This window comes from Schistocerca nitens, unplaced genomic scaffold (genome assembly GCF_023898315.1).
Source record: "Schistocerca nitens isolate TAMUIC-IGC-003100 unplaced genomic scaffold, iqSchNite1.1 HiC_scaffold_468, whole genome shotgun sequence".
In the NCBI taxonomy this organism is placed as follows: domain Eukaryota; kingdom Metazoa; phylum Arthropoda; class Insecta; order Orthoptera; family Acrididae; genus Schistocerca; species Schistocerca nitens.
In genome coordinates this window covers 7,140,061-7,167,154 of record NW_026046001.1, presented here as the reverse complement: position 1 = coordinate 7,167,154, position 27,094 = coordinate 7,140,061, and the positions used below count along the sequence as shown (strand labels likewise).

The following is a 27,094-nucleotide window of genomic DNA, read 5'->3' as shown; positions in this document are numbered from 1 at the left end:
GCAGAAACGGCTGCGCAGAAACGGCTGCGCAGAAACGGCTGCGCAGAAACGGCTGCGCAGAAACGGCTGCGCAGAAACGGCTGCGCAGAAACGGCTGCGCAGAAACGGCTGCGCAGAAACGGCTGCGCAGAAACGGCTGCGCAGAAACGGCTGCGCAGAAACGGCTGCGCAGAAACGGCTGCGCAGAAACGGCTGCGCAGAAACGGCTGCGCAGAAACGGCTGCGCAGAAACGGCTGCGCAGAAACGGCTGCGCAGAAACAGCTGCGCAGAAACGGCTGCGCAGAAACAGCTGCGCAGAAACAGCTGCGCAGAAACAGCTGCGCAGAAACAGCTGCGCAGAAACAGCTGCGCAGAAACAGCTGCGCAGAAACAGCTGCGCAGAAACAGCTGCGCAGAAACAGCTGCGCAGAAACAGTGCGCAGAAACAGCTGCGCAGAAACAGCTGCGCAGAAACAGCTGCGCAGGAACAGCTGCGCAGGAACAGCTGCGCAGAATCAGCTGCGCAGGATCAGCTGCGCAGAAACAGCTGCGCAGAAACAGCTGCGCAGGAACAGCTGCGCAGGAACAGCTGCCCAGAAACAGCTGCGCAGAAACAGCTGCGCAGAAACAACTGCGCAGAAACAGCTGCGCAGGAACAGCTGCGCAGGAACAGCTGCGCAGGAACAGCTGCGCAGGAACAGCTGCGCAGGAACAGCTGCGCAGAAGCAGCTGCGCAGAAACAGCTGCGCAGAAACAGCTGCGCAGAAACAGCTGCGCGGAAACAGCTGCGCGGAAACAGCTGCGCGGAAACAGCTGCGCGGAAACAGCTGCGCGGAAACAGCTGCGCGGAAACAGCTGCGCGGAAACAGCTGTGCAGAAACAGCTGCGCAGAAGCAGATGCGCAGAAACAGCTGCGCAGAAACAGCTGCGCAGAAACAGCTGCGCAGAAACAGCTGCGCAGAAACAGCGGCGCAGAAACAGCGGCGCAGAAACAGCGGCGCAGAAACAGCGGCGCAGAAACACTCTATAGCCTCCGGTTACAGGAGCGTACCTCCATGTTCAATGTTTTTTGGGCAGTTGAACATGTAAAGTTGAATCCCGTACGCACGTGGTAGGATCTCTAGACCACGCGCGCGTACGGAGTTCGTCACCCATGCTGTTGCAGTGAAGTCTCATCAGAAAATCAGAAACAGCTGCGCAGAAGCGGCTGCGCAGAAGCGGCTGCGCAGGAACGGCTGCGCAGGAACGGATGCGCAGGAACGGCTGCGCAGTAACAGCTGCGCAGAAACAGCTGCGCAGAAACAGCTGCGCATGAACAGCTGCGCATGAACAGCTGCGCATGAACAGCTGCGCATAAACAGCTGCGCATAAACAGCTGCGCATAAACAGCTGCGCATAAACAGCTGCGCCGAAACAGCTGCGCCGAAACAGCTGCGCCGAAACAGCTGCGCCGAAACAGCTGCGCCGAAACAGCTGCGCCGAAACAGCTGCGCCGAAACAGCTGCGCCGAAACAGCTGCGCCGAAACAGCTGCGCCGAAACAGCTGCGCCGAAACTGCTGCGCCGAAACAGCTGCGCCGAAACAGCTGCGCAGAAACAGCTAGGCATAAGCAGCTGCGCAGAAACAGCTGCGCAGAGACAGCTGCGCAGAAACAGATGCGCAGAAACAGCTGCGCAGAAACAGCTGCGCAGAAACAGCTGCGCAGAAACAGCTGCGCAGAAACAGCTGCGCAGGAACAGCTGCGCAGAGACAGCTGCGCAGAGACAGCTGCGCAGAGACAGCTGCGCAGAGACAGCTGCGCAGAAACAGCTGCGCAGAAACAGCTGCGCAGAAACAGCTGCGCATAAACAGCTGCGCAGAAACAGCTGCGCAGAAACAGCTGCGCAGAAACAGCTGCGCAGAAACAGCTGTGCAGAAACAGCTGCGCAGAAACAGATGCGCAGAAACAGCTGCGCAGAAACAGCTGCGCAGAAACAGCGGCGCACAAACAGCGGCGCAGAAACACTCTATAGCCTCCGGTTACAGGAGCGTACCTCCATGTTCAATGTTTTTTGGGCAGTTGAACATGTAAAGTTGAATCCCGTACGCGCGTGGTAGGATCTCTAGACCACGGGCGCGTACGGAGTTCGTCACCCATGCTGTTGCAGTGAAGTCTCATCAGAAAATCAGAAACAGCTGCGCGGAGACGGCTGCGCAGAAGCGGCTGCGCGGAAGCGGCTGCGCGGAAGCGGCTGCGCGGAAGCGGCTGCGCGGAAGCGGCTGCGCGGATGCGGCTGCGCGGAAACGGCTGCGCGGAAACGGCTGCGCGGGAACGGCTGCGCGGGAACGGCTGCGCGGGAACGGCTGCGCGGGAACAGGTGCGCGGGAACAGGTGCGCGGGAACAGGTGCGCGGGAACAGCTGCGCGGGAACAGCTGCGCAGGAACAGCTGCGCAGGAACAGCTGCGCAGGAACAGGTGCGCAGGAACAGCTGCGCAGGAACAGCTGCGCAGGAACAGGTGCGCAGGAACAGGTGCGCAGAAACAGCTGCGCAGAAACAGCTGCGCAGAAACAGCGGCGCAGAAACAGCGGCGCAGAAACAGCGGCGCAGAAACACTCTATAGCCTCCGGTTACAGGAGCGTACCTCCATGTTCAATGTTTTTTGGGCAGTTGAACATGTAAAGTTGAATCCCGTACGCGCGTGGTAGGATCTCTAGACCACGCGCGCGTACGGAGTTCGTCACCCATGCTGTTGCAGTGAAGTCTCATCAGAAAATCAGAAACAGCTGCGCAGAAGCGGCTGCGCGGAAGCGGCTGCGCGGAAGCGGCTGCGCGGAAGCGGCTGCGCGGGAGCGGCTGCGCGGGAGCGGCTGCGCGGAAGCGGCTGCGCGGAAGCGGCTGCGCGGAAGCGGCTGCGCGGAAGCGGCTGCGCGGAAGCGGCTGCGCGGAAGCGGCTGCGCGGAAGCGGCTGCGCGGAAGCGGCTGCGCGGAAGCGGCTGCGCGGAAGCGGCTGCGCGGAAACGGCTGCGCAGAAACGGCTGCGCAGAAACGGCTGCGCAGAAACGGCTGCGCAGAAACGGCTGCGCAGAAACGGCTGCGCAGAAACGGCTGCGCAGAAACGGCTGCGCAGAAACAGCTGCGCAGAAACAGCTGCGCAGAAACAGCTGCGCAGAAACAGCTGCGCAGAAACAGCTGCGCAGAAACAGCTGCGCAGAAGCAGCTGCGCAGAAGCAGCTGCGCAGAAACAGCTGCGCAGAAACAGCTGCGCAGAAACAGTGCGCAGAAACAGCTGCGCAGAAACAGCTGCGCAGAAACAGCTGCGCAGATACAGCTGCGCAGATACAGCTGCGCAGATACAGCTGCGCAGAAACAGCTGCGCAGATACAGCTGCGCAGAAACAGCTGCGCAGAAACAGCTGCGCAGAAACAGCTGCGCAGAAACAGCTGCGCAGAAACAGCTGCGCAGGAACAGCTGCGCAGAAACAGCTGCGCAGAAACAGCTGCGCAGGAACAGCTGCGCAGGAACAGCTGCGCAGAAACAGCTGCGCAGAAACAGCTGCGCAGAAACAGCTGCGCAGGAACAGCTGCGCAGGAACAGCTGCGCAGGAACAGCTGCGCAGGAACAGCTGCGCAGGAACAGCTGCGCAGGAACAGCTGCGCAGGAACAGCTGCGCAGGAACAGCTGCGCAGCAACAGCTGCGCAGAAACAGCTGCGCAGAAACAGCTGCGCAGAAACAGCTGCGCAGAAACAGCGGCGCAGAAACAGCGGCGCAGAAACAGCGGCGCAGAAACACTCTATAGCCTCCGGTTACAGGAGCGTACCTCCATGTTCAATGTTTTTTGGGCAGTTGAACATGTAAAGTTGAATCCCGTACGCACGTGGTAGGATCTCTAGACCACGCGCGCGTACGGAGTTCGTCACCCATGCTGTTGCAGTGAAGTCTCATCAGAAAATCAGAAACAGCTGCGCAGAAGCGGCTGCGCAGAAGCGGCTGCGCAGAAACGGCTTCGCAGAAACGGCTGCGCAGGAACGGCTGCGCATAAGCGGCTGCGCAGAAGCGGCTGCGCAGAAGCGGCTGCGCAGAAGCGGCTGCGCAGAAGCGGCTGCGCAGAAGCGGCTGCGCAGAAGCGGCTGCGCAGGAACGGCTGCGCAGGAACGGCTGCGCAGGAACGGCTGCGCAGGAACGGCTGCGCAGGAACGGCTGCGCAGGAACGGCTTCGCAGGAACGGCTTCGCAGGAACGGCTGCGCAGAAGCGGCTGCGCAGAAGCGGCTGCGCAGAAGCGGCTGCGCAGAAGCGGCTGCGCAGAAGCGGCTGCGCAGAAGCGGCTGCGCAGAAGCGGCTGCGCAGAAGCGGCTGCGCAGAAGCGGCTGCGCAGAAGCGGCTGCGCAGAAGCGGCTGCGCAGAAGCGGCTGCGCAGAAGCGGCTGCGCAGAAGCGGCTGCGCAGAAACGGCTGCGCAGAAACGGCTGCGCTAGGAACGTCTGCGCAGAAACGGCTGCGCAGAAACGGCTGCGCAGAAACGGCTGCGCAGAAACGGCTGCGCAGAAACGGCTGCGCAGAAACGGCTGCGCAGAAACGGCTGCGCAGAAACGGCTGCGCAGAAACGGCTGCGCAGAAACGGCTGCGCAGAAACGACTGCGCAGAAACAGCTGCGCAGAAGCGGCTGCGCAGAAGCGGCTGCGCAGAATCGGCTGCGCAGAAGCAGCTGCGCAGAAGCAGCTGCGCAGAAGCAGCTGCGCAGAAGCAGCTGCGCAGAAACAGCTGCGCAGAAACAGCTGCGCAGATACAGCTGCGCAGATACGGCTGCGCAGAAACGGCTGCGCAGAAACGGCTGCGCAGAAACGGCTGCGCTGATACGGCTGCGCAGAAGCGGCTGCGCAGAAGCGGCTGCTCAGAAGCGGCTCCGCAGAAACGGCTGCGCAGATACGGCTGCGCAGAAACGGCTGCGCAGAAACGGCTGCGCAGAAACGGCTGCGCAGAAACGGCTGCGCAGAAACGGCTGCGCAGAAACGGCTGCGCAGTAACGGCTGCGCAGAAACGGCTGCGCAGAAACGGCTGCGCAGAAACGTATGCGCAGAAACGGCTGCGCAGAAACGGCTGCGCAGAAACGGCTGCGCAGAAACGGCTGCGCAGAAACGGCTGCGCAGAAACGGCTGCGCAGAAACGGCTGCGCAGAAACGGCTGCGCAGAAACGGCTGCGCAGAAACGGCTGCGCAGAAACGGCTGCGCAGAAACGGCTGCGCAGAAACGGCTGCGCAGAAACAGCTGCGCAGAAACAGCTGCGCAGAAACAGCTGCGCAGAAACAGCTGCGCAGAAGCAGCTGCGCAGAAGCAGCTGCGCAGAAACAGCTGCGCAGAAGCAGCTGCGCAGAAACAGCTGCGCAGAAACAGCTCCGCAGAAACAGCTGCGCAGAAACAGTGCGCAGAAACAGCTGCGCAGAAACAGCTGCGCAGAAACAGCTGCGCAGATACAGCTGCACAGATACAGCTGCGCAGAAACAGCTGCGCAGAAACAGCTGCGCAGAAACAGCTGCGCAGATACAGCTGCGCAGATACAGCTGCGCAGAAACAGCTGCGCAGAAACAGCTGCGCAGAAACAGCTGCGCAGAAACAGCTGCGCAGGAACAGCTGCACAGAAACAGCTGCGCAGAAACAGCTGCGCAGAAACAGCTGCGCAGGAACAGCTGCGCAGGAACAGCTGCGCAGAAACAGCTGCGCAGGAACAGGTGCGCAGGAACAGCTGCGCAGGAACAGCTGCGCAGGAACAGGTGCGCAGGAACAGGTGCGCAGAAACAGCTGCGCAGAAACAGCTGCGCAGAAACAGCGGCGCAGAAACAGCGGCGCAGAAACAGCGGCGCAGAAACACTCTATAGCCTCCGGTTACAGGAGCGTACCTCCATGTTCAATGTTTTTTGGGCAGTTGAACATGTAAAGTTGAATCCCGTACGCGCGTGGTAGGATCTCTAGACCACGGGCGCGTACGGAGTTCGTCACCCATGCTGTTGCAGTGAAGTCTCATCAGAAAATCAGAAACAGCTGCGCGGAGATGGCTGCGCAGAAGCGGCTGCGCGGAAGCGGCTGCGCGGAAGCGGCTGCGCGGAAGCGGCTGCGCGGAAGCGGCTGCGCGGAAACGGCTGCGCGGAAACGGCTGCGCGGAAACGGCTGCGCGGGAACGGCTGCGCGGGAACGGCTGCGCGGGAACGGCTGCGCGGGAACAGGTGCGCGGGAACAGGTGCGCGGGAACATGTGCGCGGGAACAGCTGCGCGGGAACAGCTGCGCAGGAACAGCTGCGCAGGAACAGCTGCGCAGGAACAGCTGCGCAGGAACAGGTGCGCAGGAACAGCTGCGCAGGAACAGCTGCGCAGGAACAGGTGCGCAGGAACAGGTGCGCAGAAACAGCTGCGCAGAAACAGCTGCGCAGAAACAGCGGCGCAGAAACAGCGGCGCAGAAACAGCGGCGCAGAAACACTCTATAGCCTCCGGTTACAGGAGCGTACCTCCATGTTCAATGTTTTTTGGGCAGTTGAACATGTAAAGTTGAATCCCGTACGCGCGTGGTAGGATCTCTAGACCACGCGCGCGTACGGAGTTCGTCACCCATGCTGTTGCAGTGAAGTCTCATCAGAAAATCAGAAACAGCTGCGCAGAAGCGGCTGCGCGGAAGCGGCTGCGCGGAAGCGGCTGCGCGGAAGCGGCTGCGCGGGAGCGGCTGCGCGGGAGCGGCTGCGCGGGAGCGGCTGCGCGGAAGCGGCTGCGCGGAAGCGGCTGCGCGGAAGCGGCTGCGCGGAAGCGGCTGCGCGGAAGCGGCTGCGCGGAAGCGGCTGCGCGGAAGCGGCTGCGCGGAAACGGCTGCGCAGAAACGGCTGCGCAGAAACGGCTGCGCAGAAACGGCTGCGCAGAAACGGCTGCGCAGAAACGGCTGCGCAGAAACGGCTGCGCAGAAACGGCTGCGCAGAAACGGCTGCGCAGAAACGGCTGCGCAGAAACGGCTGCGCAGAAACGGCTGCGCAGAAACGGCTGCGCAGAAACGGCTGCGCAGAAACAGCTGCGCAGAAACAGCTGCGCAGAAACAGCTGCGCAGAAACAGCTGCGCAGAAGCAGCTGCGCAGAAGCAGCTGCGCAGAAACAGCTGCGCAGAAACAGCTGCGCAGAAACAGTGCGCAGAAACAGCTGCGCAGAAACAGCTGCGCAGATACAGCTGTGCAGATACAGCTGCGCAGAAACAGCTGCGCAGAAACAGCTGCGCAGAAACAGCTGCGCAGAAACAGCTGCGCAGAAACAGCTGCGCAGAAACAGCTGCGCAGGAACAGCTGCGCAGAAACAGCTGCGCAGAAACAGCTGCGCAGGAACAGCTGCGCAGGAACAGCTGCGCAGAAACAGCTGCGCAGAAACAGCTGCGCAGAAACAGCTGCGCAGGAACAGCTGCGCAGGAACAGCTGCGCAGGAACAGCTGCGCAGGAACAGCTGCGCAGGAACAGCTGCGCAGAAACAGCTGCGCAGAAACAGCTGCGCAGAAACAGCTGTGCAGAAACAGCTGCGCAGAAACAGATGCGCAGAAACAGCTGCGCAGAAACAGCTGCGCAGAAACAGCGGCGGACAAACAGCGGCGCAGAAACACTCTATAGCCTCCGGTTACAGGAGCGTACCTCCATGTTCAATGTTTTTTGGGCAGTTGAACATGTAAAGTTGAATCCCGTACGCGCGTGGTAGGATCTCTAGACCACGGGCGCGTACGGAGTTCGTCACCCATGCTGTTGCAGTGAAGTCTCATCAGAAAATCAGAAACAGCTGCGCGGAGACAGCTGCGCAGAAGCGGCTGCGCGGAAGCGGCTGCGCGGAAGCGGCTGCGCGGAAGCGGCTGCGCGGAAACGGCTGCGCGGAAACGGCTGCGCGGGAACGGCTGCGCGGGAACGGCTGCGCGGGAACGGCTGCGCGGGAACAGGTGCGCGGGAACAGGTGCGCGGGAACAGGTGCGCGGGAACAGCTGCGCGGGAACAGCTGCGCAGGAACAGCTGCGCAGGAACAGCTGCGCAGGAACAGGTGCGCAGGAACAGCTGCGCAGGAACAGCTGCGCAGGAACAGGTGCGCAGGAACAGGTGCGCAGAAACAGCTGCGCAGAAACAGCTGCGCGGAAACAGCGGCGCAGAAACAGCGGCGCAGAAACAGCGGCGCAGAAACACTCTATAGCCTCCGGTTACAGGAGCGTACCTCCATGTTCAATGTTTTTTGGGCAGTTGAACATGTAAAGTTGAATCCCGTACGCGCGTGGTAGGATCTCTAGACCACGCGCGCGTACGGAGTTCGTCACCCATGCTGTTGCAGTGAAGTCTCATCAGAAAATCAGAAACAGCTGCGCAGAAGCGGCTGCGCGGAAGCGGCTGCGCGGAAGCGGCTGCGCGGAAGCGGCTGCGCGGAAGCGGCTGCGCGGAAGCGGCTGCGCGGAAGCGGCTGCGCGGAAGCGGCTGCGCGGAAGCGGCTGCGCGGAAGCGGCTGCGCGGAAGCGGCTGCGCGGAAGCGGCTGCGCGGAAGCGGCTGCGCGGAAGCGGCTGCGCGGAAACGGCTGCGCAGAAACGGCTGCGCAGAAACGGCTGCGCAGAAACGGCTGCGCAGAAACGGCTGCGCAGAAACGGCTGCGCAGAAACGGCTGCGCAGAAACGGCTGCGCAGAAACGGCTGCGCAGAAACAGCTGCGCAGAAACAGCTGCGCAGAAACAGCTGCGCAGAAACAGCTGCGCAGAAACAGCTGCGCAGAAACAGCTGCGCAGAAGCAGCTGCGCAGAAGCAGCTGCGCAGAAACAGCTGCGCAGAAACAGCTGCGCAGAAACAGTGCGCAGAAACAGCTGCGCAGAAACAGCTGCGCAGAAACAGCTGCGCAGAAACAGCTGCGCAGATACAGCTGCGCAGATACAGCTGCGCAGATACAGCTGCGCAGAAACAGCTGCGCAGATACAGCTGCGCAGAAACAGCTGCGCAGAAACAGCTGCGCAGAAACAGCTGCGCAGAAACAGCTGCGCAGAAACAGCTGCGCAGAAACAGCTGCGCAGGAACAGCTGCGCAGAAACAGCTGCGCAGAAACAGCTGCGCAGGAACAGCTGCGCAGGAACAGCTGCGCAGAAACAGCTGCGCGAAACAGCTGCGCAGAAACAGCTGCGCAGGAACAGCTGCGCAGGAACAGCTGCGCAGGAACAGCTGCGCAGGAACAGCTGCGCAGAAACAGCTGCACAGGAACAGCTGCGCAGGAACAGCTGCGCAGGAACAGCTGCGCAGCAACAGCTGCGCAGAAACAGCTGCGCAGAAACAGCTGCGCAGAAACAGCTGCGCAGAAACAGCGGCGCAGAAACAGCGGCGCAGAAACAGCGGCGCAGAAACACTCTATAGCCTCCGGTTACAGGAGCGTACCTCCATGTTCAATGTTTTTTGGGCAGTTGAACATGTAAAGTTGAATCCCGTACGCACGTGGTAGGATCTCTAGACCACGCGCGCGTACGGAGTTCGTCACCCATGCTGTTGCAGTGAAGTCTCATCAGAAAATCAGAAACAGCTGCGCAGAAGCGGCTGCGCAGAAACGGCTGCGCAGGAACGGCTGCGCATAAGCGGCTGCGCAGAAGCGGCTGCGCAGAAGCGGCTGCGCAGAAGCGGCTGCGCAGAAGCGGCTGCGCAGAAGCGGCTGCGCAGGAACGGCTGCGCAGGAACGGCTGCGCAGGAACGGCTGCGCAGGAACGGCTGCGCAGGAACGGCTGCGCAGGAACGGCTTCGCAGGAACGGCTTCGCAGGAACGGCTGCGCAGAAGCGGCTGCGCAGAAGCGGCTGCGCAGAAGCGGCTGCGCAGAAGCGGCTGCGCAGAAGCGGCTGCGCAGAAGCGGCTGCGCAGAAGCGGCTGCGCAGAAGCGGCTGCGCAGAAGCGGCTGCGCAGAAGCGGCTGCGCAGAAGCGGCTGCGCAGAAGCGGCTGCGCAGAAGCGGCTGCGCAGAAGCGGCTGCGCAGAAACGGCTGCGCAGAAACGGCTGCGCAGGAACGTCTGCGCAGAAACGGCTGCGCAGAAACGGCTGCGCAGAAACGGCTGCGCAGAAACGGCTGCGCAGAAACGGCTGCGCAGAAACGGCTGCGCAGAAACGGCTGCGCAGAAACGGCTGCGCAGAAACGGCTGCGCAGAAACGGCTGCGCAGAAACGGCTGCGCAGAAACGACTGCGCAGAAACAGCTGCGCAGAAGCGGCTGCGCAGAAGCGGCTGCGCAGAATCGGCTGCGCAGAAGCAGCTGCGCAGAAGCAGCTGCGCAGAAGCAGCTGCGCAGAAGCAGCTGCGCAGAAACGGCTGCGCAGAAACGGCTGCGCAGATACGGCTGCGCAGATACGGCTGCGCAGAAACGGCTGCGCAGAAACGGCTGCGCAGAAACGGCTGCGCTGATACGGCTGCGCAGAAGCGGCTGCGCAGAAGCGGCTGCGCAGAAGCGGCTCCGCAGAAACGGCTGCGCAGATACGGCTGCGCAGAAACGGCTGCGCAGAAACGGCTGCGCAGAAACGGCTGCGCAGAAACGGCTGCGCAGAAACGGCTGCGCAGAAACGGCTGCGCAGTAACGGCTGCGCAGAAACGGCTGCGCAGAAACGTATGCGCAGAAACGGCTGCGCAGAAACGGCTGCGCAGAAACGGCTGCGCAGAAACGGCTGCGCAGAAACGGCTGCGCAGAAACGGCTGCGCAGAAACGGCTGCGCAGAAACGGCTGCGCAGAAACGGCTGCGCAGAAACGGCTGCGCAGAAACGGCTGCGCAGAAACGGCTGCGCAGAAACAGCTGCGCAGAAACAGCTGCGCAGAAACAGCTGCGCAGAAACAGCTGCGCAGAAACAGCTGCGCAGAAGCAGCTGCGCAGAAGCAGCTGCGCAGAAACAGCTGCGCAGAAGCAGCTGCGCAGAAACAGCTGCGCAGAAACAGCTGCGCAGAAACAGCTGCGCAGAAACAGTGCGCAGAAACAGCTGCGCAGAAACAGCTGCGCAGAAACAGCTGCGCAGATACAGCTGCGCAGATACAGCTGCGCAGATACAGCTGCGCAGAAACAGCTGCGCAGAAACAGCTGCGCAGAAACAGCTGCGCAGAAACAGCTGCGCCGAAACAGCTGCGCCGAAACAGCTGCGCCGAAACAGCTGCGCCGAAACAGCTGCGCCGAAACAGCTGCGCCGAAACAGCTGCGCCGAAACTGCTGCGCCGAAACTGCTGCGCCGAAACTGCTGCGCCGAAACTGCTGCGCCGAAACTGCTGCGCCGAATCTGCTGCGCCGAAACTGCTGCGCCGAAACTGCTGCGCCGAAACTGCTGCGCCGAAACTGCTGCGCCGAAACTGCTGCGCCGAAACTGCTGCGCCGAAACTGCTGCGCCGAAACTGCTGCGCCGAAACAGCTGCGCCGAAACAGCTGCGCCGAAACAGCTGCGCCGAAACAGCTGCGCCGAAACAGCTGCGCCGAAACAGCTGCGCCGAAACAGCTGCTGCCGAAACAGCTGCGCCGAAACAGCTGCGCCGAAACAGCTGCGCCGAAACAGCTGCGCCGAAACAGCTGCGCCGAAACAGCTGCGCCGAAACAGCTGCGCAGAAACAGCTAGGCATAAGCAGCTGCGCAGAAACAGCTGCGCAGAAACAGATGCGCAGAAACAGCTGCGCAGAAACAGCTGCGCAGAAACAGCTGCGCAGAAACAGCTGCGCAGAAACAGCTGCGCAGAGACCGCTGCGCAGAGACAGCTGCGCAGAGACCGCTGCGCAGAGACAGCTGCGCAGAGACAGCTGCGCAGAGACAGCTGCGCAGAGACAGCTGCGCAGAGACAGCTGCGCAGAAACAGCTGCGCAGAAACAGCTGCGCAGAAACAGCTGCGCAGAAACAGCTGCGCAGAAACAGCTGCGCAGAAACAGCTGCGCAGAAACAGCTGCGCAGAAACAGCGGCGCAGAAACAGCGGCGCAGAAACACTCTATAGCCTCCGGTTACAGGAGCGTACCTCCATGTTCAATGTTTTTTGGGCAGTTGAACATGTAAAGTTGAATCCCGTACGCGCGTGGTAGGATCTCTAGACCACGCGCGCGTACGGAGTTCGTCACCCATGCTGTTGCAGTGAAGTCTCATCAGAAAATCAGAAACAGCTGCGCGGAGACGGCTGCGCGGAAGCGGCTGCGCGGAAGCGGCTGCGCAGAAGCGGCTGCGCAGAAACGGCTGCGCAGAAACGGCTGCGCAGAAACGGCTGCCCAGAAGCGGCTGCGCTGAAGCGGCTGCGCAGAAGCGGCTGCGCAGAAGCGGCTGCGCAGAAGCGGCTGCGCAGAAGCGGCTGCGCAGAAGCGGCTGCGCAGAAGCGGCTGCGCAGAAGCGGCTGCGCAGAAGCGGCTGCGCAGAAGCGGCTGCGCAGAAGCGGCTGCGCAGAAGCGGCTGCGCAGAAGCGGCTGCGCAGAAGCGGCTGCGCAGAAACGGCTGCGCAGAAACGGCTGCGCAGAAACGGCTGCGCAGAAACGGCTGCGCAGAAGCGGCTGCGCAGAAGCGGCTGCGCAGAAGCGGCTGCGCAGAAGCGGCTGCGCAGAAGCGGCTGCGCAGAAACGGCTGCGCAGAAGCGGCTGCGCAGAAGCGGCTGCGCAGAAGCGGCTGCGCAGAAGCGGCTGCGCAGAAGCGGCTGCGCAGAAACGGCTGCGCAGAAACGGCTGCGCAGAAACGGCTGCGCAGATACGGCTGCGCAGAAACGGCAGCGCAGAAACGGCAGCGCAGAAACGGCTGCGCAGATACGGCTGCGCAGAAACGGCTGCGCAGAAACGGCTGCGCAGAAACGGCTGCGCAGAAACGGCTGCGCAGAAACGGCTGCGCAGAAACGGCTGCGCAGAAACGGCTGCGCAGGAACGGCTGCGCAGGAACGGCTGCGCAGGAACGGCTGCGCAGGAACGGCTGCGCAGGAACGGCTGCGCAGGAACGGCTGCGCAGGAACGGCTTCGCAGAAGCGGCTGCGCAGAAGCGGCTGCGCAGAAGCGGCTGCGCAGAAGCGGCTGCGCAGAAGCGGCTGCGCAGAAGCGGCTGCGCAGAAGCGGCTGCGCAGAAGCGGCTGCGCAGAAGCGGCTGCGCAGAAGCGGCTGCGCAGAAGCGGCTGCGCAGAAGCGGCTGCGCAGAAGCGGCTGCGCAGAAGCGGCTGCGCAGAAGCAGCTGCGCAGAAGCAGCTGCGCAGAAACAGCTGCGCGGAAACAGCTGCGCGGAAACAGCTGCGCGGAAACAGCTGCGCGGAAACAGCTGCGCGGAAACAGCTGCGCGGAAACAGCTGCGCGGAAACAGCTGCGCGGAAACAGCTGCGCGGAAACAGCTGCGCAGAAACAGCTGCGCAGAAACAGCTGCGCAGAAACAGCTGCGCAGAAACAGCTGCGCAGAAACAGCGGCGCAGAAACAGCGGCGCAGAAACACTCTATAGCCTCCGGTTACAGGAGCGTACCTCCATTTTCAATGTTTTTTGGGCAGTTGAACATGTAAAGTTGAATCCCGTACGCGCGTGGTAGGATCTCTAGACCACGCGGGCGTACGGAGTTCGTCACCCATGCTGTTGCAGTGAAGTCTCATCAGAAAATCAGAAACAGCTGCGCAGAAGCGGCTGCGCAGAAGCGGCTGCGCAGAAGCGGCTGCGCAGAAACGGCTGCGCAGGAACGGCTGCGCAGGAACAGCTGCGCAGGAACAGCTGCGCAGGAACAGATGCGCAGAAGCGGCTGCGCAGAAACGGCTGCGCAGAAACGGCTGCGCAGAAACGGCTGCGCAGAAACGGCTGCGCAGAAACGGCTGCGCAGAAACGGCTGCGCAGAAACGGCTGCGCAGAAACGGCTGCGCAGAAACGGCTGCGCAGAAACGGCTGCGCAGAAACGGCTGCGCAGAAACGGCTGCGCAGAAACGGCTGCGCAGAAACGGCTGCGCAGAAACGGCTGCGCAGAAACGGCTGCGCAGAAACGGCTGCGCAGAAACGGCTGCGCAGAAACGGCTGCGCAGAAACAGCTGCGCAGAAACAGCTGCGCAGAAACAGCTGCGCAGAAACAGCTGCGCAGAAACAGCTGCGCAGAAACAGCTGCGCAGAAACAGCTGCGCAGAAACAGCTGCGCAGAAACAGTGCGCAGAAACAGCTGCGCAGAAACAGCTGCGTAGAAACAGCTGCGCAGGAACAGCTGCGCAGGAACAGCTGCGCAGAATCAGCTGCGCAGGATCAGCTGCGCAGAAACAGCTGCGCAGAAACAGCTGCGCAGGAACAGCTGCGCAGGAACATCTGCCCAGAAACAGCTGCGCAGAAACAGCTGCGCAGAAACAGCTGCGCAGAAACAGCTGCGCAGAAACAGCTGCGCAGGAACAGCTGCGCAGGAACAGCTGCGCAGGAACAGCTGCGCAGGAACAGCTGCGCAGGAACAGCTGCGCAGGAACAGCTGCGCAGAAACAGCTGCGCAGAAACAGCTGCGCAGAAACAGCTGCGCAGAAACAGCTGCGCGGAAACAGCTGCGCGGAAACAGCTGCGCGGAAACAGCTGCGCGGAAACAGCTGCGCGGAAACAGCTGCGCGGAAACAGCTGCGCGGAAACAGCTGCGCGGAAACAGCTGCGCGGAAACAGCTGCGCGGAAACAGCTGCGCGGAAACAGCTGTGCAGAAACAGCTGCGCAGAAGCAGATGCGCGGAAACAGCTGTGCAGAAACAGCTGCGCAGAAGCAGATGCGCAGAAACAGCTGCGCAGAAACAGCTGCGCAGAAACAGCTGCGCAGAAACAGCTGCGCAGAAACAGCGGCGCAGAAACAGCGGCGCAGAAACAGCGGCGCAGAAACAGCGGCGCAGAAACACTCTATAGCCTCCGGTTACAGGAGCGTACCTCCATGTTCAATGTTTTTTGGGCAGTTGAACATGTAAACTTGAATCCCGTATGCACGTGGTAGGATCTCTAGACCACGCGCGCGTACGGAGTTCGTCACCCATGCTGTTGCAGTGAAGTCTCATCAGAAAATCAGAAACAGCTGCGCAGAAGCGGCTGCGCAGAAGCGGCTGCGCAGGAACGGCTGCGCAGTAACGGCTGCGCAGTAACGGCTGCGCAGAAACAGCTGCGCAGAAACAGCTGCGCATGAACAGCTGCGCATGAACAGCTGCGCATGAACAGCTGCGCATAAACAGCTGCGCATAAACAGCTGCGCCGAAACAGCTGCGCCGAAACAGCTGCGCCGAAACAGCTGCGCCGAAACAGCTGCGCCGAAACAGCTGCGCCGAAACAGCTGCGCCGAAACAGCTGCGCCGAAACAGCTGCGCCGAAACAGCTGCGCCGAAACTGCTGCGCCGAAACTGCTGCGCCGAAACTGCTGCGCCGAAACTGCTGCGCCGAAACTGCTGCGCCGAAACTGCTGCGCCGAAACAGCTGCGCCGAAACAGCTGCGCAGAAACAGCTGCGCCGAAACAGCTGCGCCGAAACAGCTGCGCCGAAACAGCTGCGCAGAAACAGCTAGGCATAAGCAGCTGCGCAGAAACAGCTGCGCAGACAGCTGCGCAGAAACAGATGCGCAGAAACAGCTGCGCAGAAACAGCTGCGCAGAAACAGCTGCGCAGAAACAGCTGCGCAGAGACAGCTGCGCAGAGACAGCTGCGCAGAGACAGCTGCGCAGAGACAGCTGCGCAGAAACAGCTGCGCAGAAACAGCTGCGCAGAAACAGCTGCGCAGAAACAGCTGCGCAGAAACAGCTGCGCAGAAACAGCTGCGCAGAAACAGCTGCGCAGAAACAGCTGTGCAGAAACAGCTGCGCAGAAACAGATGCGCAGAAACAGCTGCGCAGAAACAGCTGCGCAGAAACAGCGGCGCACAAACAGCGGCGCAGAAACACTCTATAGCCTCCGGTTACAGGAGCGTACCTCCATGTTCAATGTTTTTTGGGCAGTTGAACATGTAAAGTTGAATCCCGTACGCGCGTGGTAGGATCTCTAGACCACGGGCGCGTACGGAGTTCGTCACCCATGCTGTTGCAGTGAAGTCTCATCAGAAAATCAGAAACAGCTGCGCGGAGACGGCTGCGCAGAAGCGGCTGCGCGGAAGCGGCTGCGCGGAAGCGGCTGCGCGGAAGCGGCTGCGCGGAAGCGGCTGCGCGGAAGCGGCTGCGCGGAAACGGCTGCGCGGAAACGGCTGCGCGGAAACGGCTTCGCGGGAACGGCTGCGCGGGAACGGCTGCGCGGGAACGGCTGCGCGGGAACAGGTGCGCGGGAACAGGTGCGCGGGAACAGCTGCGCGGGAACAGCTGCGCGGGAACAGCTGCGCAGGAACAGCTGCGCAGGAACAGCTGCGCAGGAACAGGTGCGCAGGAACAGCTGCGCAGGAACAGCTGCGCAGGAACAGGTGCGCAGGAACAGGTGCGCAGAAACAGCTGCGCAGAAACAGCTGCGCAGAAACAGCGGCGCAGAAACAGCGGCGCAGAAACAGCGGCGCAGAAACACTCTATAGCCTCCGGTTACAGGAGCGTACCTCCATGTTCAATGTTTTTTGGGCAGTTGAACATGTAAAGTTGAATCCCGTACGCGCGTGGTAGGATGTCTAGACCACGCGCGCGTACGGAGTTCGTCACCCATGCTGTTGCAGTGAAGTCTCATCAGAAAATCAGAAACAGCTGCGCAGAAGCGGCTGCGCGGAAGCGGCTGCGCGGAAGCGGCTGCGCGGAAGCGGCTGCGCGGAAGCGGCTGCGCGGAAGCGGCTGCGCGGAAGCGGCTGCGCGGAAGCGGCTGCGCGGAAGCGGCTGCGCGGAAGCGGCTGCGCGGAAGCGGCTGCGCGGAAGCGGCTGCGCGGAAGCGGCTGCGCGGAAGCGGCTGCGCGGAAACGGCTGCGCAGAAACGGCTGCGCAGAAACGGCTGCGCAGAAACGGCTGCGCAGAAACGGCTGCGCAGAAACGGCTGCGCAGAAACGGCTGCGCAGAAACGGCTGCGCAGAAACGGCTGCGCAGAAACGGCTGCGCAGAAACGGCTGCGCAGAAACGGCTGCGCAGAAACGGCTGCGCAGAAACGGCTGCGCAGAAACAGCTGCGCAGAAACAGCTGCGCAGAAACAGCTGCGCAGAAGCAGCTGCGCAGAAGCAGCTGCGCAGAAACAGCTGCGCAGAAACAGCTGCGCAGAAACAGCTGCGCAGAAACAGCTGCGCAGAAACAGTGCGCAGAAACAGCTGCGCAGAAACAGCTGCGCAGAAACAGCTGCGCAGAAACAGCTGCGCAGATACAGCTGCGCAGATACAGCTGCGCAGAAACAGCTGTGCAGAAACAGCTGCGCAGAAACAGCTGCGCAGAAACAGCTGCGCAGAAACAGCTGCGCAGAAACAGCTGCGCAGAAACAGCTGCGCAGGAACAGCTGCGCAGGAACAGCTGCGCAGAAACAGCTGCGCAGGAACAGCTGCGCAGGAACAGCTGCGCAGAAACAGCTGCGCAGAAACAGCTGCACAGGAACAGCTGCGCAGGAACAGCTGCGCAGGAACAGCTGCGCAGGAACAGCTGCGCAGAAACAGCTGCGCAGGAACAGCTGCGCAGGAACAGCTGCGCAGGAACAGCTGCGCAGAAACAGCTGCGCAGAAACAGCTGCGCAGAAACAGCTGCGCAGAAACAGCTGCGCAGAAACAGCTGCGCAGAAACAGCTGCGCAGAAACAGCGGCGCAGAAACAGCGGCGCAGAAACAGCGGCGCAGAAACACTCTATAGCCTCCGGTTACAGGAGCGTACCTCCATGTTCAATGTTTTTTGGGCAGTTGAACATGTAAAGTTGAATCCCGTACGCGCGTGGTAGGATCTCTAGACCACGCGCGCGTACGGAGTTCGTCACCCATGCTGTTGCAGTGAAGTCTCATCAGAAAATCAGAAACAGCTGCGCAGAAGCGGCTGCGCAGAAACGGCTGCGCAGGAACAGCTGCGCATAAGCGGCTGCGCAGAAGCGGCTGCGCAGAAGCGGCTGCGCAGAAGCGGCTGCGCAGAAGCGGCTGCGCAGAAGCGGCTGCGCAGAAGCGGCTGCGCAGAAGCGGCTGCGCAGAAGCGGCTGCGCAGAAGCGGCTGCGCAGAAGCGGCTGCGCAGAAGCGGCTGCGCAGAAGCGGCTGCGGAGTAGCGGCTGCGCAGTAGCGGCTGCGCAGTAGCGGCTGCGCAGTAGCGGCTGCGCAGAAGCGGCTGCGCAGAAGCGGCTGCGCAGAAGCGGCTGCGCAGAAGCGGCTGCGCAGAAGCGGCTGCGCAGAAGCGGCTGCGCAGAAGCGGCTGCGCAGAAGCGGCTGCGCAGAAGCGGCTGCGCAGAAGCGGCTGCGCAGAAGCGGCTGCGCAGAAGCGGCTGCGCAGAAGCGGCTGCGCAGAAGCGGCTGCGCAGAAGCGGCTGCGCAGAAGCGGCTGCGCAGAAACGGCTGCGCAGAAACGGCTGCGCAGAAACGGCTGCGCAGAAACGGCTGCGCAGAAACGGCTGCGCAGATACGGCTGCGCAGAAACGGCTGCGCAGAAACGGCTGCGCAGGAACGGCTGCGCAGGAACGGCTGCGCAGGAACGGCTGCGCAGGAACGGCTGCGCAGGAACGGCTGCGCAGGAACGGCTGCGCAGGAACGGCTGCGCAGGAACGGCTGCGCAGGAACGGCTGCGCAGGAACGGCTGCGCAGGAACGGCTGCGCAGGAACGGCTGCGCAGGAACGGCTGCGCAGGAACGGCTGCGCAGGAACGGCTGCGCAGAAGCGGCTTCGCAGAAGCGGCTGCGCAGAAGCGGCTGCGCAGATGCGGCTGCGCAGAAGCGGCTGCGCAGAAGCGGCTGCGCAGAAGCGGCTGCGCAGAAGCGGCTGCGCAGAAGCGGCTGCGCAGAAGCGGCTGCGCAGAAGCGGCTGCGCAGAAGCGGCTGCGCAGAAGCGGCTGCGCAGAAGCGGCTGCGCAGAAACGGCTGCGCAGAAACGGCTGCGCAGAAACGGCTGCGCAGGAACGGCTGCGCAGGAACGGCTGCGCAGAAACGGCTGCGCAGAAACGGCTGCGCAGAAACGGCTGCGCAGAAACGGCTGCGCAGAAACGGCTGCGCATAAACGGCTGCGCAGAAACGGCTGCGCAGAAACGGCTGCGCAGAAACGGCTGCGCAGAAACGGCTGCGCAGAAACGGCTGCGCAGAAACGGCTGCGCAGAAACGGCTGCGCAGAAGCAGCTGCGCAGAAGCAGCTGCGCAGAAGCAGCTGCGCAGAAACAGCTGCGCAGAAACGGCTGCGCAGAAACGGCTGCGCAGATACGGCTGCGCAGATACGGCTGCGCAGAAACGGCTGCGCAGAAACGGCTGCGCAGAAACGGCTGCGCAGAAACGGCTGCGCAGAAACGGCTGCGCAGAAACGGCTGCGCAGAAACAGCTGCGCAGAAACAGCTGCGCAGAAACAGCTGCGCAGAAACAGCTGCGCAGAAACAGCTGCGCAGAAACAGCTGCGCAGAAACAGCTGCGCAGAAACAGCTGCGCAGAAACAGCTGCGCAGAAACAGCTGCGCAGAAACAGCTGCGCAGAAACAGCTGCGCAGGAACAGCTGCGCAGGAACAGCTGCGCAGAATCAGCTGCGCAGAAACAGCTGCGCAGGAACAGCTGCGCAGGAACAGCTGCCCAGAAACAGCTGCGCAGAAACAGCTGCGCAGAAACAACTGCGCAGAAACAGCTGCGCAGGAACAGCTGCGCAGGAACAGCTGCGCAGGAACAGCTGCGCAGGAACAGCTGCGCAGGAACAGCTGCGCAGAAACAGCTGCGCAGAAACAGCTGCGCAGAAACAGCTGCGCAGAAACAGCTGCGCAGAAACAGCTGCGCAGAAACAGCTGCGCGGAAACAGCTGCGCGGAAACAGCTGCGCGGAAACAGCTGCGCGGAAACAGCTGCGCGGAAACAGCTGCGCGGAAACAGCTGTGCAGAAACAGCTGCGCAGAAGCAGATGCGCAGAAACAGCTGCGCAGAAACAGCTGCGCAGAAACAGCTGCGCAGAAACAGCTGCGCAGAAACAGCGGCGCAGAAACAGCGGCGCAGAAACAGCGGCGCAGAAACAGCGGCGCAGAAACACTCTATAGCCTCCGGTTACAGGAGCGTACCTCCATGTTCAATGTTTTTTGGGCAGTTGAACATGTAAAGTTGAATCCCGTACGCACGTGGTAGGATCTCTAGACCACGCGCGCGTACGGAGTTCGTCACCCATGCTGTTGCAGTGAAGTCTCATCAGAAAATCAGAAACAGCTGCGCAGAAGCGGCTGCGCAGAAGCGGCTGCGCAGGAACGGCTGCGCAGGAACGGATGCGCAGGAACGGCTGCGCAGTAACAGCTGCGCAGAAACAGCTGCGCAGAAACAGCTGCGCATGAACAGCTGCGCATGAACAGCTGCGCATGAACAGCTGCGCATAAACAGCTGCGCATAAACAGCTGCGCATAAACAGCTGCGCCGAAACAGCTGCGCCGAAACAGCTGCGCCGAAACAGCTGCGCCGAAACAGCTGCGCCGAAACAGCTGCGCCGAAACAGCTGCGCCGAAACAGCTGCGCCGAAACAGCTGCGCCGAAACAGCTGCGCCGAAACAGCTGCGCCGAAACAGCTGCGCCGAAACTGCTGCGCCGAAACAGCTGCGCCGAAACAGCTGCGCAGAAACAGCTAGGCATAAGCAGCTGCGCAGAAACAGCTGCGCAGAGACAGCTGCGCAGAAACAGATGCGCAGAAACAGCTGCGCAGAAACAGCTGCGCAGAAACAGCTGCGCAGAAACAGCTGCGCAGAGACAGCTGCGCAGAGACAGCTGCGCAGAGACAGCTGCGCAGAGACAGCTGCGCAGAGACAGCTGCGCAGAAACAGCTGCGCAGAAACAGCTGCGCAGAAACAGCTGCGCATAAACAGCTGCGCAGAAACAGCTGCACAGAAACAGCTGCGCAGAAACAGCTGCGCAGAAACAGCTGTGCAGAAACAGCTGCGCAGAAACAGATGCGCAGAAACAGCTGCGCAGAAACAGCTGCGCAGAAACAGCGGCGCACAAACAGCGGCGCAGAAACACTCTATAGCCTCCGGTTACAGGAGCGTACCTCCATGTTCAATGTTTTTTGGGCAGTTGAACATGTAAAGTTGAATCCCGTACGCGCGTGGTAGGATCTCTAGACCACGGGCGCGTACGGAGTTCGTCACCCATGCTGTTGCAGTGAAGTCTCATCAGAAAATCAGAAACAGCTGCGCGGAGACGGCTGCGCAGAAGCGGCTGCGCGGAAGCGGCTGCGCGGAAGCGGCTGCGCGGAAGCGGCTGCGCGGAAGCGGCTGCGCGGATGCGGCTGCGCGGAAACGGCTGCGCGGAAACGGCTGCGCGGAAACGGCTGCGCGGGAACGGCTGCGCGGGAACGGCTGCGCGGGAACGGCTGCGCGGGAACAGGTGCGCGGGAACAGGTGCGCGGGAACAGGTGCGCGGGAACAGCTGCGCGGGAACAGCTGCGCAGGAACAGCTGCGCAGGAACAGCTGCGCAGGAACAGGTGCGCAGGAACAGCTGCGCAGGAACAGCTGCGCAGGAACAGGTGCGCAGGAACAGGTGCGCAGAAACAGCTGCGCAGAAACAGCTGCGCAGAAACAGCGGCGCAGAAACAGCGGCGCAGAAACAGCGGCGCAGAAACACTCTATAGCCTCCGGTTACAGGAGCGTACCTCCATGTTCAATGTTTTTTGGGCAGTTGAACATGTAAAGTTGAATCCCGTACGCGCGTGGTAGGATCTCTAGACCACGCGCGCGTACGGAGTTCGTCACCCATGCTGTTGCAGTGAAGTCTCATCAGAAAATCAGAAACAGCTGCGCAGAAGCGGCTGCGCAGAAACGGCTGCGCAGGAACAGCTGCGCATAAGCGGCTGCGCAGAAGCGGCTGCGCAGAAGCGGCTGCGCAGAAGCGGCTGCGCAGAAGCGGCTGCGCAGAAGCGGCTGCGCAGAAGCGGCTGCGCAGAAGCGGCTGCGCAGAAGCGGCTGCGCAGAAGCGGCTGCGCAGAAGCGGCTGCGCAGAAGCGGCTGCGCAGAAGCGGCTGCGGAGTAGCGGCTGCGCAGTAGCGGCTGCGCAGAAGCGGCTGCGCAGAAGCGGCTGCGCAGAAGCGGCTGCGCAGAAGCGGCTGCGCAGAAGCGGCTGCGCAGAAGCGGCTGCGCAGAAGCGGCTGCGCAGAAGCGGCTGCGCAGAAGCGGCTGCGCAGAAGCGGCTGCGCAGAAGCGGCTCCGCAGAAGCGGCTGCGCAGAAGCGGCTGCGCAGAAGCGGCTGCGCAGAAGCGGCTGCGCAGAAGCGGCTGCGCAGAAGCGGCTGCGCAGAAACGGCTGCGCAGAAACGGCTGCGCAGAAACGGCTGCGCAGAAACGGCTGCGCAGATACGGCTGCGCAGAAACGGCTGCGCAGAAACGGCTGCGCAGGAACGGCTGCGCAGGAACGGCTGCGCAGGAACGGCTGCGCAGGAACGGCTGCGCAGGAACGGTTGCGCAGGAACGGCTGCGCAGGAACGGCTGCGCAGGAACGGCTGCGCAGGAACGGCTGCGCAGGAACGGCTGCGCAGGAACGGCTGCGCAGGAACGGCTGCGCAGGAACGGCTGCGCAGGAACGGCTGCGCAGGAACGGCTGCGCAGAAGCGGCTTCGCAGAAGCGGCTGCGCAGAAGCGGCTGCGCAGATGCGGCTGCGCAGAAGCGGCTGCGCAGAAGCGGCTGCGCAGAAGCGGCTGCGCAGAAGCGGCTGCGCAGAAGCGGCTGCGCAGAAGCGGCTGCGCAGAAGCGGCTGCGCAGAAGCGGCTGCGCAGAAGCGGCTGCGCAGAAGCGGCTGCGCAGAAACGGCTGCGCAGAAACGGCTGCGCAGAAACGGCTGCGCAGGAACGGCTGCGCAGGAACGGCTGCGCAGAAACGGCTGCGCAGAAACGGCTGCGCAGAAACGGCTGCGCAGAAACGGCTGCGCAGAAACGGCTGCGCATAAACGGCTGCGCAGAAACGGCTGCGCAGAAACGGCTGCGCAGAAACGGCTGCGCAGAAACGGCTGCGCAGAAACGGCTGCGCAGAAACGGCTGCGCAGAAACGGCTGCGCAGAAGCAGCTGCGCAGAAGCAGCTGCGCAGAAGCAGCTGCGCAGAAACAGCTGCGCAGAAACGGCTGCGCAGAAACGGCTGCGCAGATACGGCTGCGCAGATACGGCTGCGCAGAAACGGCTGCGCAGAAACGGCTGCGCAGAAACGGCTGCGCTGATACGGCTGCGCAGAAACGGCTGCGCAGAAACGGCTGCGCAGAAACGGCTGCGCAGAAGCGGCTGCGCAGAAGCGGCTGCGCAGAAACGGCTGCGCAGAAACGGCTGCGCAGAAACGGCTGCGCAGAAACGGCTGCGCAGAAACGGCTGCGCAGAAACGGCTGCGCAGAAACGGCTGCGCAGAAACGGCTGCGCAGAAACGGCTGCGCAGAAACAGCTGCGCAGAAACGGCTGCGCAGAAACAGCTGCGCAGAAACAGCTGCGCAGAAACAGCTGCGCAGAAACAGCTGCGCAGAAACAGCTGCGCAGAAACAGCTGCGCAGAAACAGCTGCGCAGAAACAGCTGCGCAGAAACAGCTGCGCAGAAACAGCTGCGCAGAAACAGTGCGCAGAAACAGCTGCGCAGAAACAGCTGCGCAGAAACAGCTGCGCAGGAACAGCTGCGCAGGAACAGCTGCGCAGAATCAGCTGCGCAGAAACAGCTGCGCAGGAACAGCTGCGCAGGAACAGCTGCCCAGAAACAGCTGCGCAGAAACAGCTGCGCAGAAACAACTGCGCAGAAACAGCTGCGCAGGAACAGCTGCGCAGGAACAGCTGCGCAGGAACAGCTGCGCAGGAACAGCTGCGCAGGAACAGCTGCGCAGAAACAGCTGCGCAGAAACAGCTGCGCAGAAACAGCTGCGCAGAAACAGCTGCGCAGAAACAGCTGCGCAGAAACAGCTGCGCGGAAACAGCTGCGCGGAAACAGCTGCGCGGAAACAGCTGCGCGGAAACAGCTGCGCGGAAACAGCTGCGCGGAAACAGCTGTGCAGAAACAGCTGCGCAGAAGCAGATGCGCAGAAACAGCTGCGCAGAAACAGCTGCGCAGAAACAGCTGCGCAGAAACAGCTGCGCAGAAACAGCGGCGCAGAAACAGCGGCGCAGAAACAGCGGCGCAGAAACAGCGGCGCAGAAACACTCTATAGCCTCCGGTTACAGGAGCGTACCTCCATGTTCAATGTTTTTTGGGCAGTTGAACATGTAAAGTTGAATCCCGTACGCACGTGGTAGGATCTCTAGACCACGCGCGCGTACGGAGTTCGTCACCCATGCTGTTGCAGTGAAGTCTCATCAGAAAATCAGAAACAGCTGCGCAGAAGCGGCTGCGCAGAAGCGGCTGCGCAGGAACGGCTGCGCAGGAACGGATGCGCAGGAACGGCTGCGCAGTAACAGCTGCGCAGAAACAGCTGCGCAGAAACAGATGCGCATGAACAGCTGCGCATGAACAGCTGCGCATGAACAGCTGCGCATAAACATCTGCGCATAAACAGCTGCGCATAAACAGCTGCGCATAAACAGCTGCGCCGAAACAGCTGCGCCGAAACAGCTGCGCCGAAACAGCTGCGCCGAAACAGCTGCGCCGAAACAGCTGCGCCGAAACAGCTGCGCCGAAACAGCTGCGCCGAAACAGCTGCGCCGAAACAGCTGCGCCGAAACAGCTGCGCCGAAACAGCTGCGCCGAAACTGCTGCGCCGAAACAGCTGCGCCGAAACAGCTGCGCAGAAACAGCTAGGCATAAGCAGCTGCGCAGAAACAGCTGCGCAGAGACAGCTGCGCAGAAACAGATGCGCAGAAACAGCTGCGCAGAAACAGCTGCGCAGAAACAGCTGCGCAGAAACAGCTGCGCAGAGACAGCTGCGCAGAGACAGCTGCGCAGAGACAGCTGCGCAGAGACAGCTGCGCAGAGACAGCTGCGCAGAAACAGCTGCGCAGAAACAGCTGCGCAGAAACAGCTGCGCATAAACAGCTGCGCAGAAACAGCTGCACAGAAACAGCTGCGCAGAAACAGCTGCGCAGAAACAGCTGTGCAGAAACAGCTGCGCAGAAACAGATGCGCAGAAACAGCTGCGCAGAAACAGCTGCGCAGAAACAGCGGCGCACAAACAGCGGCGCAGAAACACTCTATAGCCTCCGGTTACAGGAGCGTACCTCCATGTTCAATGTTTTTTGGGCAGTTGAACATGTAAAGTTGAATCCCGTACGCGCGTGGTAGGATCTCTAGACCACGGGCGCGTACGGAGTTCGTCACCCATGCTGTTGCAGTGAAGTCTCATCAGAAAATCAGAAACAGCTGCGCGGAGACGGCTGCGCAGAAGCGGCTGCGCGGAAGCGGCTGCGCGGAAGCGGCTGCGCGGAAGCGGCTGCGCGGAAGCGGCTGCGCGGATGCGGCTGCGCGGAAACGGCTGCGCGGAAACGGCTGCGCGGAAACGGCTGCGCGGGAACGGCTGCGCGGGAACGGCTGCGCGGGAACGGCTGCGCGGGAACAGGTGCGCGGGAACAGGTGCGCGGGAACAGGTGCGCGGGAACAGCTGCGCGGGAACAGCTGCGCAGGAACAGCTGCGCAGGAACAGCTGCGCAGGAACAGGTGCGCAGGAACAGCTGCACAGGAACAGCTGCGCAGGAACAGGTGCGCAGGAACAGGTGCGCAGAAACAGCTGCGCAGAAACAGCTGCGCAGAAACAGCGGCGCAGAAACAGCGGCGCAGAAACAGCGGCGCAGAAACACTCTATAGCCTCCGGTTACAGGAGCGTACCTCCATGTTCAATGTTTTTTGGGCAGTTGAACATGTAAAGTTGAATCCCGTACGCGCGTGGTAGGATCTCTAGACCACGCGCGCGTACGGAGTTCGTCACCCATGCTGTTGCAGTGAAGTCTCATCAGAAAATCAGAAACAGCTGCGCAGAAGCGGCTGCGCGGAAGCGGCTGCGCGGAAGCGGCTGCGCGGAAGCGGCTGCGCGGAAGCGGCTGCGCGGGAGCGGCTGCGCGGGAGCGGCTGCGCGGAAGCGGCTGCGCGGAAGCGGCTGCGCGGAAGCGGCTGCGCGGAAGCGGCTGCGCGGAAGCGGCTGCGCGGAAGCGGCTGCGCGGAAGCGGCTGCGCGGAAACGGCTGCGCAGAAACGGCTGCGCAGAAACGGCTGCGCAGAAACGGCTGCGCAGAAACGGCTGCGCAGAAACGGCTGCGCAGAAACGGCTGCGCAGAAACGGCTGCGCAGAAACGGCTGCGCAGAAACGGCTGCGCAGAAACGGCTGCGCAGAAACGGCTGCGCAGAAACGGCTGCGCAGAAACGGCTGCGCAGAAACGGCTGCGCAGAAACGGCTGCGCAGAAACAGCTGCGCAGAAACAGCTGCGCAGAAACAGCTGCGCAGAAACAGCTGCGCAGAAACAGCTGCGCAGAAGCAGCTGCGCAGAAGCAGCTGCGCAGAAACAGCTGCGCAGAAACAGCTGCGCAGAAACAGTGCGCAGAAACAGCTGCGCAGAAACAGCTGCGCAGAAACAGCTGCAGAGATACAGCTGCGCAGAAACAGCTGCGCAGAAACAGCTGCGCAGAAACAGCTGCGCAGAAACAGCTGCGCAGAAACAGCTGCGCAGAAACAGCTGCGCAGAAACAGCTGCGCAGAAACAGCTGCGCAGGAACAGCTGCGCAGAAACAGCTGCGCAGAAACAGCTGCGCAGGAACAGCTGCGCAGGAACAGCTGCGCAGAAACAGCTGCGCAGAAACAGCTGCGCAGAAACAGCTGCGCAGGAACAGCTGCGCAGGAACAGCTGCGCAGGAACAGCTGCGCAGGAACAGCTGCGCAGGAACAGCTGTGCAGGAACAGCTGCGCAGAAACAGCTGCGCAGAAACAGCTGCGCAGAAACAGCTGTGCAGAAACAGCTGCGCAGAAACAGATGCGCAGAAACAGCGGCGGACAAACAGCGGCGCAGAAACACTCTATAGCCTCCGGTTACAGGAGCGTACCTCCATGTTCAATGTTTTTTGGGCAGTTGAACATGTAAAGTTGAATCCCGTACGCGCGTGGTAGGATCTCTAGACCACGGGCGCGTACGGAGTTCGTCACCCATGCTGTTGCAGTGAAGTCTCATCAGAAAATCAGAAACAGCTGCGCGGAGACGGCTGCGCAGAAGCGGCTGCGCGGAAGCGGCTGCGCGGAAGCGGCTG

General features: G+C 62.2%; 2 protein-coding genes across 2 annotated transcripts; both read left to right on the top strand.

Annotated features, from left to right (window-relative positions):
• Nucleotides 1-6,006: 6,006 nt before the first annotated feature.
• Nucleotides 6,007-16,401, top strand: LOC126232308 (trichohyalin-like). The gene is made up of 9 exons (XM_049942591.1): nt 6,007-6,492; nt 6,601-7,603; nt 7,722-8,165; nt 8,284-9,319; nt 9,474-11,897; nt 12,052-13,380; nt 13,510-14,830; nt 15,121-15,803; nt 15,933-16,401. Exons 1-9 carry the CDS (start codon nt 6,007-6,009, stop codon nt 16,399-16,401), a joined length of 9,195 nt encoding a protein of 3,064 aa, XP_049798548.1.
• Nucleotides 16,402-16,487: 86 nt separating this feature from the next.
• LOC126232307 (trichohyalin-like) lies at nt 16,488-26,872 on the top strand. The gene is made up of 10 exons (XM_049942590.1): nt 16,488-17,651; nt 17,834-18,028; nt 18,114-19,991; nt 20,348-20,997; nt 21,106-21,601; nt 21,746-21,940; nt 21,998-24,136; nt 24,469-25,118; nt 25,199-25,576; nt 25,753-26,872. The coding sequence occupies exons 1-10, from the start codon at nt 16,488-16,490 to the stop codon at nt 26,870-26,872; spliced, it is 8,865 nt and encodes a 2,954-aa protein (XP_049798547.1).
• Nucleotides 26,873-27,094: the final 222 nt, after the last annotated feature.